Genomic DNA, 9757 nt, shown 5'->3' with positions numbered 1-9757 from the left:
TTATTTTTTGTATTTTTAATTTTCTATTTTTTCGTTTTTCTTCACCCCCCGCAATTTTCTTTTATTTTATATTTTCTGTTCTGTTTTCTTTTAGTTTTTAGTTTACAAGTTCAAAATTTTACGAGTTCCAAAGTTATGAGTTCAGAGGTTTATGTGTTTGGAAGTTTGCGGGTTTAGAAATTATAGAGTTTACGAGTTTGAAAGTTTAGCGGTTCAAAAGTTTATGAAATTTGTGAGTTCAGAAGGTTGTTGGTTCGAAAGTTTATGACTTTATGTTTATTGTATCTAAATTATAATTTATGAATATTTTTGAAAAATTATTTTCCTTAATTTGCGTACCAAACACCGAAAAATGAGTAAGATTACTGTTTGTTTTCCAAAGAAAATATTTTCCACGAAAAATATTTTCCATTATACCAAACACACCCTAAGGAAGGGAGTAAATCAGCTTGTTTAAAGCTTAATTCACCATATTTTAGTTTCGATTATAGTTTTGTAAAGTCTGCCATTAGAGGGATTACTTTTTCAAGAGTGCCCAATTTCTCTCTCTTCCCTTTTTCTCTTTTGTTTTTATTTTCCAACAAACCGATATTACGCGGTCCAAATCGACCACAATATAAGCCCCTTTTTTAGGGTTCCAAAAAAACATCCTTACCTTAGTCTTTCAAATCCCCTTTATGTTTTTCTCTTTCCTTGTCTACTGAAATGCCTCAAGTCTCATTACTTTTTTCCTCTCATTTCAGTGAAACGTAAGATTTGAGAGGCTTCAGAATTTGGAGGTCTCAAGGTAAAGCTCATTTTGGGGTACTTGAATTTTGAATCATTTCCTTGATCATATTTAGGTTTTTGTGGGTTTGTCACGGATTTTCATTTGAAAGTTTGGATCTTTGTCTAAGATTGTTCCATTTGTGTATGTAAATCTGGGGTTTCAGCTGGGAAAATCTTGAATTGTCCAATTAAGCTGTTTTTTTCCATCTAAATTCCGCTTTTATCTCTTGATATCTGTCCTAAAAAAGCAATATTTTGGTTTCCCTTTTTGAGAGCTTTGGGTTTGAATTTCAAGATTTTGTTGGGGGGCTATTTGATTGTTTCATGTAAAAATCAAGAAATGCCAGCTACAGATTATCAAGGGGCATCTGCATCTTTTACAACATTTGGACGGTCCATTTTGAGCATACGTAGTCGTGATCAAGTGCATTCTATGGAATCTTCTCATGAGGGTACAAGCCAAGAGCTTGAGCTTGAAGCTTTTCAAAAGCAAGTAGCTGAGGGTTTCAATGATTTGGCATCTGCTGACTCTGATCAGCTTCTTTCGATTCCGTGGATTAGGAAACTTTTGGATGTGTTCCTTTCTTGTCAAGAACAGTTCAGGTCCATTTTGTTTAAGAATAAAGGGTGCTTGAATAAATCCCCTATGGACCGTTACATAACGGAATATTTCGAAAGGAGTTTGAAAGCATTAGATGTGTGTAATGCGATTCGAGATGGGATTGAGCTGATCAGGCAGTGGCAGAAGCAGCTGGAGATTGTTTATTACGCATTGGACAATCAGAGGAGTATTGGGGAAGGCCAAATTCGTCGTTCCATGAAAGCGTTGATTGATTTGGCGATTGGCATGCTTGATGAAAAAGAGTCTAATTCAAGTTTTGCTCATAGAAACAGGTCGTTCGGACGAAACAATGCTCAGAAGGATCATAATTCGTTGGGCCAATTTCGATCGTTGTCGTGGAGTGTATCGCGGAATTGGTCTGCTGCTAAGCAGCTTCAAGCAATTGGTCAAAACTTAGTTGCTCCCAAAACTAATGAAATTATTGCCACCAATGGATTAGCAGTAGCTGTTTTTACAATGAGCTATGTGCTTTACTTTGTAATGTGGGCGCTTGTGGCTGCAATTCCTTGCCAAGACCGTGGCCTTCAAATGCATTTCCATGTCACTAGGCAATTCATTTGGGGTGCTCCACTTCTCTCCCTCCATGAGAGGATCTTGGAGGAGTCGAGGAAGAGGGAGCGTAGAAATGCTACTGGATTGTTGAAGGAGATTCGTCAAATCGAGAAATGTGCGCGCCACATGAATGAACTAACTGATACGATTCACTTCCCGCTTTCAGAGGAAAAGGAAGGGGAAGTGAAGCAAAGAGTTCAAGAGCTTGGGCAAGTCTACTATGGCCTAAAAGACGGATTGGACCCTTTGGAACGCCAGGTAAGACAAGTGTTTCATAGGATTGTTCGAAGCAGGACCGAGGGCCTGAACTCTATTGGATGAGGGATACATGAGTTACATAGGTATAAAAACGGAATCGAGGTTCCATTTAGAGTTGTAGTAATCGAGTGTGTGTGTGTGTGTGCACCCATTGTTGGAAGAGCAGATTATGCTCTCAATTTTCCCCTTGTTGCTTTTCTTTTATTTCTGTTTGCCCTATTTTAGATGAGAAGAAGAGGGAGGATGAAATGGTGCAATGTCCCAAAATAGTTTATAGACGTAAAGTTATGTATTTATCACTATGTATCATGAAAGAATGCAAAATAGCTGGATCTTTGGTCCATGTTGTAGTGTTCATCATAGGATTGTATTAAAGTTGCTCAGTTTTCTTTTAGCTCTGTAACTGAGTTTCTTATTTTGTTTACATTGGCTGTAATTGTTGATATATATATATAAATGCATTATGCATTTTTTGAAGCTCTCGCATTCTATCTTTCTTATAAAGGAAATTAATTAGCAAGATGGAAATTACTCTCCAAGTTGTTTAGTTGTCTATGATTCTATCTCTTATTTTTGCTCCATTTCTCTTCTCGTTTAGCATTTTTGTTTTAATTATATTATGATGGTGCCACGCTATATTTAAACTTCTCTTTTTTCCTTTCTGTCATGGTTAACTGTTGTATTTTGGGCATTTTCTCCAAATAGTTTTCATATGGTTCTGATATTTCATTGCACAAGCAATGAAATATCCTGCTGGTCACAACTATTTTCTCCTATTGCATGGGATTGCACTTTCTTTTTTTAGTTCTCATTTTCTCCTAACTCAGAAATTACCTTTGAAATCCAAGGATCTTGATCTCTGGAATTCTTGTTTTTATTTCTGACATGAGTGCTAGCTTTTTCATCGACCGTCTCTCGGGTCAATAACAGAACTTTGTTAATGACTTATTAAAAGTTTTTTGACCAATGATTATCTGAAGAAGTTGCTGTTTTCTTCTTGAAGTTTTCTGATCTTTCAGGAATATTTATTAAACAATTCTCAGCATGTGAGTTGAAAGGTGGTTATGGTCTCAAGATCTTGGTCAAAGCTGTGGCTTTCTTGTTGACCGAGTCAAAAGTTTTCTTAATGATAGCCACGGAGGTAATTCCAGTCAAAGAAATGCATCTAAAGGTAATGACTAATTTGCCAGCATTTTCTTGCTCATTTATTTGATAGGATTTATTAAACAAGTTTTTTACATTTTTGTCTTGAGCAACATTTCAATCTCCTGCTGGTGTGGTCCATTAAGGTGTCCTTTTTTTTTTTCCCTTCATTATAGTGAATAAACAACAGGTGATATTGTAAATATTCTTTATATTCTCGGTGCATAAATCCGTTAACTATTGGTCATTTTACAATGTATTCATGTCTCTTTGGAATAACAGGTAAAAACCTCAGTTTGAAGGTGAACTTGGACATAACTTTGTGAGCAAACTTTTGTCCATCATGACATTAAATCAAAGTATAATTGATTATGAAGCAAAGCATATATGCTTTTCTACCATGTTTCCAGCATATGCTTTTTATTACTTTCTAATATTTGACTTTAAATCCTTATTTTTACTTGCTCAATCAAGTTTTCCCCAACAATCACCAAAAATGAATCCGGAATTGCGATCCAAAGTAACAAGAGTTGCAGATGAATTCGCCTCTACTGAATTTCTTCAGTTTGAGAAAGATCGAGCTGGCCTTCTTTTCCAGTTTGCAGAAACAAACACTATGTTCATCCTCACAGCTCGTTTGAAAGGTTAGCTCCAGTGTGTTTGGAATGACGGAAGTTATTTTCAGGAAATATATTTTATGAGAAAGTTATGTCCTAGTGTTTGATTACTATCATAAGGGAGAAAATGACTTCCTCACTTTATGAGCGGAAGTCATTTTCTTTACAACAACCTTATTTTTAACCTTGCTCCATCTAATACTTATACATTATTATTTATCTTTGGTAAACAAAATTTCTAAAAAACACGATCCAATTTGCTAATATTATTACTTGTCTTTAATATATATTTTTCCAGGAAAATATTTTCTACTCCAACCAAACACCATGAAAACAGGAGAACATTTTACATGGAACATGACTTCTGTAATACCATATACAGTCAGATGAATATGTCTTCAATGTTTCTTGCCTTAATATTATTTATGGGAGGCATTGGTTATTTTATTTGATTGTGGAAAAACTATGTGTAGGTTATACGCTTGGAAACATAAAGATTGATATTAATGAGGAAAGGAGTATGATGGTGATAACATGTGAGAAGCCGGTCCAAGAGACTGTAATGGTGGGGTGGACAGTGCTAAAAAAAGATGTAGAAATTAGAAAATTTACAAAGGCTTTCAAGATTCCAAATGGGGTGATCTTGGATCAAATTATGACTAATTTTAATGAGGAAGAATCCATTCTGACTATTACAATGCCAAAGAGGGAGAAGGGAATTCTTGGAATTGGAATTCAGGAAGTGAAGGAGCCAGAGCTTGTTAAAGAAATACCACAAAAACCATTGGAGGAAAAGACTTTGGCAGAACAAGTGAGTCAAGAAACAGAAATGCGATTTCCAGGTTTTCCATCAAATATCCAAAAAGTTCATGAGGATGTGGAAAAACATGGTGTTAAAGATGAAGTTCCTCGAATGGAAACCGAAATGCCAAAAGTAGAACACAAGAGCCAGAAGACCGATGATATGGTTGAAGAAGCAAGGGAAACTCATAGTGATCAAATAGGTGATGATAAACTTGAATCTAAGTGCTTGAAAGATGATAAAGCTTGCGAAAAAGCAAACGGAATTCAAGAAGAAGAGAAGACTGGAGAAGAGGATGAGGATAAGCTGCCTCAGAGAAGGAGCAAGATGTTTGTACCTGTAGTTGCAGGCTCAGCTGTAATTTTATCTTTTCTTGTCTTTGCGATTCATTTCATGAAAAATAAGAATCGACCTGAAAAAAGAAAAGGTTAGGACAAAGAACATTGTATAATACAATTACCCAATTTAAAAGAATAAAAAAGAACATTGTATATACACATGTAACTTTAAAAAAGAAAGTTCTGTTTTCTTTTGTTTCTAATATTCATTTTAAAGTGGAAAGAGAGTTTGATGTTCAACTTTTGATGTTTGTTTTGTTAAGCTTGTAATCGAGCGTAGAAACCAGTAATTGAGTCTTTGAAATGATAGAAATTGACTTTGATCCTAACTCTAGACCTTGGAGTAAGGTTTGTCCAAAACTATATAAGAAACAACTCATTCTGAAACAATGTAGGAACAATATGTGAGACATGGAGTGAAGTTTGCCCAAAACAACTCATTCTGAACCAATGTAGAAAGTGCACAGATCGCCGATTTTAAGTTATATCCGAAGGTCATAAATTTTTTTATAAGTTTACCTACTTTGAGAATAACTTCAGATACACGATAGTAAAGTTTCAAAATTTTGCGTCTGAAATTACAAATTTTGCTTGAAATAGCAAATTTCAAAACACTCCTAACTTTAGACAAAGGAAGCAAGCAAGCCTTGCAATTCCAAACTTCTACATGTCTGACATTTTTTTTGTACAAGTTTGGCGCAGCATCCAAAAACTTCATAAATTTTCTCCTATATGTTCATAAATTTCAGGTCTTCGTCTTTTTATTAGATAGGGGTAGTATTTATGGCTTGGCTTAATTATTTACTAGTTATTTAAAACTCCTTTAATCTAAGGGAGACTGGTATGTGAACCCGACCCATTTTGTTACCCGTCCCAGTGCTAATAATAGGTGCGCTAATTATTTTTGGGTATTTTTACTACTTGGTTGTTGTAGGAATCAAAGTTTCAGAAATTTCTGTGCTGATATGAGCTGCAATCGTTCAAGTCTAGCCTGCCATTGATTCTGGAATTTCAGATTCATTTCCTATTATAAAAGTTATGATTTTTCTTTGTGATCCATCTTGTGAGTATTTTCTCTGTAATTTCAATATAGAAGTGTTAAATGTTAAAATTAAAAATAGAAAGATAATTGGGACCAAATTTCTGAAAACATTGTCGTTCTTATTGTAGGCCTCACTAGGAGATAGACTTGTTCTCTAGTTTCTTTTAGTTCTGTTAATTGAAAATGTTTCAGTTTAATTGCTGGAAGATCAAAATTGGCATTCAGCATTTTGAGACTGTGTTACAAACACCGGTAAATTCGTTTTAGTGTCCAGCAAATCTCATGCTAAATTTAAGGTAAGAAAGAAGAAAATGGTAATTTCTGAGACTGTTACAAAAACCTGTAAATTCGTTTTGTTTGGTTCTGTTTTATTTCTGTTTCTACCGTTTTTTTTATTTTATTTCAATAACTTGTTTGTTTGATTGGCATACTACTTGTCTCATTCAGTCAATCACAAATAGAGATGGCGACATGACATATTCGTTCATAGATTAAAGATGTGGCGACTTAATGCTTCATCATTGAAGCAGCCAAGCAGCCCCTAATTAAAACTTTCGCCTCTGAAAATAAACATGTGGTTTGTCGTTAGTACGGTGGTTTGCTATTGTAGTGTCCATCCCCACAATGAAAAAGTCAAAATTGCCTAATTGGACTTGGATTGCCAAATTGGTGGGAGCTTCGTTCTGATTGGTTAAAGAATTAGGTAATTTCTCCAATAAAAAGAAGCTATATGCTTCTCATTTTAACACACACAAAAAGAGAAGCAACACAATAGTTGGAGAGAGTATTTCTCAAGCATTATGAGAAATAGATTGTCTAGAGAAAAATAGAAAGTGAGCGATATTATAGTGAGGTGAGAATATCAAAAGAGAGTTATTTCTTTTGAGTGTTGTAGTGGTCTTTAGAGTATTCACTCGGACCTACAAAGTGTAAGTTTTTTTGCTATAGTGATATCAGTTCAGTTCGAGGCCATGGTTTTTCTCTTATTCAGAAGGATTTTTTTCCACGTAAAAATATCGTCCTCCTTGTTTCTCTTATTATTACCGTTGGTTACAGTATTTTATTAATCCGTACTTATTAATATATCGTGAGTATTATTTATGTGGGGGTTTATTCCCAATAACTGGTATTAGAGCACATGTTCTGCTCATTCACATAAATATTATTTACAGCCAATTTTACTCTCTAACTAAAAAAATGCCAGGAGTAAAGTATGAAGTAACAAGATTCAACGGTAATGACGGTTTTTCCACATGGCAAAGAATGATGATGTACCTTCTCATCTAACAAGGGTTAGACATTGCACTAGATGGAAAAGAGGCAACGTCGGAAACCATGAAAGCCGAGAAATGGGCAGACATGGATAAGAAGGCGGCTAGTGCTATCAGACTGTACTTGTCCGATGAAGTACTCAATAATGTCGGGGATGAAAATAATGCATGTGGTATTTGGAAAAGACTAGAAAGTCTATACATGTCCAAATCCTTGACAAACAAGTTATTATTTTTTTAGAAAGAAGCTTTATGTCATCCATATGAGTGAAGGTACAAATTTCTTGTCCCATTTAAATATGTTCAATAGATTAATTACGCATCTTGCAAACCTTGGAGAAACAATCACTGAAGTAAATAAGGCTATCATGCTTCTAAACTTGTTGTCATCTTCCTATGATAATTTGGCAACAATCATCTTGCATGGTAGAGATACCATCGATATAAAGGAGGTCACATCAACCATTCTACTCAATGTTAAGATGAGGAAGATGTCCAAAAATCATGGGTAGGCTCTCATCATGGAAAGAAGGGAAACAAGTTTTTATAGAGCATCGAGTAGCCGTGATAAATCCAAAGCTCGTGGAAAGTCTAGGAACCAATCAAAGGGTAAGAATTACTACAGTTGTGGTCAACCCGATCACTTCAAAAGAGATTGACCAAAGAAAGGTCGAGGGGAGAGCAGTGGCCAGAAGAATGATGACAACACAACTGCTGCAGTGCACAACAATGATTCAGTGGTTCTCTTCATTCACGAGGAGGAGGAATGCATGCACTTAGCAAGCCAAGAGTCAGAATGGGTGGTTGACACAGCAAACATCCTACTGTGCCATACCGGTAAGAGAATTCTTCTGTAGGTACAAATCAAGAGACTTTGGAATGGTCAAGATGAGAATTAGCGACATTTGTATCAAGACAAATGTCGGATGCACATTAGTTTTAAAAGATGTGCGGCACGTACCAGATCTGCGAATGCATTTGATTTCAGGGATCGCTTTCGATCGAGACGGGTACAATAATCACTTCACCAAGAGAAAATGGAGATTCACCAAGGGATCATTGGTGATTGCTAAAAGAGTTGCTCCCTACACATTGTACAAGACAACCACTGAGATATGTGAAGATGGATTACATGCGACTGTAGATGATACATCTACAGATTTATGGCACCGGAGATTGGGCCATATGAGTGAGAAGGGCCTGTAGATCCTATCCAAAAAGTCAGTCATCTCATTTGCAAAATGTACAACTGTGAATTCTTGTGATTATTGTTTATTTGGAAAACAACATAGGGTATCATTCCAAGCAACTCATGGAAGAAAATCGAATATACTTGATTTAGTATATTCTGATGTTTGTGGTCCAATGGATATAGAATCAATGGGAGGTAACAAATATTTTCTCACATTTATTGATGATGCTTCACGAAAATTATGGGTTTATTTCTTGAGAACCAAAGACCAGGTCTTTCAAGTATTTCAGAAATTCCATGCTCTGGTGGAAAGAGAAATATGTCAAAAATTAAAGCTTCTAAGGACAGACAATGAAGGAGAGTATACTTTAAAGGAGTTTGAAGACTACTTCTCAAGCCATGGAATCAAACATGAGAAGACAGTTCCTGGAACCCCACAACACAATGGTGTAGCTGAAAGGATAAATTGCACCATTATAAAAAAAGTGAGAAGTATGCTCAAAATAACAAAACTACCTAAGTTATTTTGGGGTGAAGCAACTCGCACAACTTGTTACTTGATTAATAGAAGTCCATCAGTTCCATTGGAGTTTGACATTCCAGAGAAAGTCTGGACCAACAAAGATGTGTCCTACTCCCATCTGAAAGTATTTGGATGTAAAGCTTTTGCACATGTGCTGAAGGGGCAGAGAACGAAGCAAGATGACAAAGCTATTCCCTACATCTTCATCGGTTTTGGAGATGAAGAGTTTGGCTACAGATTGTGGGACCTAGAAAGGAAAAAGATCATCAGAAGCAGAGATGTGATCTTCAGAAAGGATGTGGTCGGGATTGATAATGATCAATCAACAAAGACCAAAAATGATAATGGTACATTTACTAACTTTGTTACTACTCATACTATACCTGTATGTAATCCTCCACAGGTGAAGAATGGCACACAAAAGGCGTAGATGAAGAGGTTGTTGAGCAGGGAAGCACCCTAGTCCACAAGAGGAAGAAGGAGAGCAAAAACAACAAGAAGAAGGACAACAACCCTTGAGAAGATCTGAAAGAGAGAAGGTAGAGTCCATAGAGTATCCTTCTTCGGAGTATATCCTCGTCATTGATGAGGGGGAGCCAAAGAAATTCAAGGAAGTGCTATCTCATTCT

At 35.9% G+C, this 9757-nt stretch overlaps 2 protein-coding genes across 4 annotated transcripts; both read left to right on the top strand.

Annotated features, from left to right (window-relative positions):
• Positions 1 to 509: 509 nt before the first annotated feature.
• LOC107797724 (protein BYPASS1-LIKE) lies at positions 510 to 2677 on the top strand. The gene has a single exon (XM_016620644.2). It carries the CDS (start codon positions 1109 to 1111, stop codon positions 2261 to 2263), a length of 1155 nt encoding a protein of 384 aa, XP_016476130.1. The 5' UTR covers positions 510 to 1108; the 3' UTR covers positions 2264 to 2677.
• A 109-nt stretch (positions 2678 to 2786) lies between these two features.
• Positions 2787 to 5262, top strand: LOC107797725 (uncharacterized). Of its 3 annotated transcripts, XM_075231112.1 has the most exons (4): positions 3383 to 3533; positions 3626 to 3702; positions 3818 to 3987; positions 4434 to 5262. In XM_075231112.1, the coding sequence occupies exons 3-4, from the start codon at positions 3840 to 3842 to the stop codon at positions 5192 to 5194; spliced, it is 909 nt and encodes a 302-aa protein (XP_075087213.1). In that variant the 5' UTR covers positions 3383 to 3533; positions 3626 to 3702; positions 3818 to 3839; the 3' UTR covers positions 5195 to 5262. The 3 variants fall into 3 exon arrangements, with proteins under 3 accessions (XP_016476133.1, XP_075087213.1, XP_075087212.1); XM_016620647.2 differs by lacking the exons at positions 3383 to 3533; positions 3626 to 3702 and adding an exon at positions 2787 to 3371; XM_075231111.1 differs by having other exon boundaries at positions 3384 to 3533; positions 3626 to 3987.
• Positions 5263 to 9757: the final 4495 nt, after the last annotated feature.

Source organism: Nicotiana tabacum, chromosome 15 (genome assembly GCF_000715075.1).
Source record: "Nicotiana tabacum cultivar K326 chromosome 15, ASM71507v2, whole genome shotgun sequence".
Taxonomy (NCBI): Eukaryota; Viridiplantae; Streptophyta; class Magnoliopsida; order Solanales; family Solanaceae; genus Nicotiana; species Nicotiana tabacum.
This window is presented reverse-complemented; position numbering and strand designations above follow the sequence as displayed.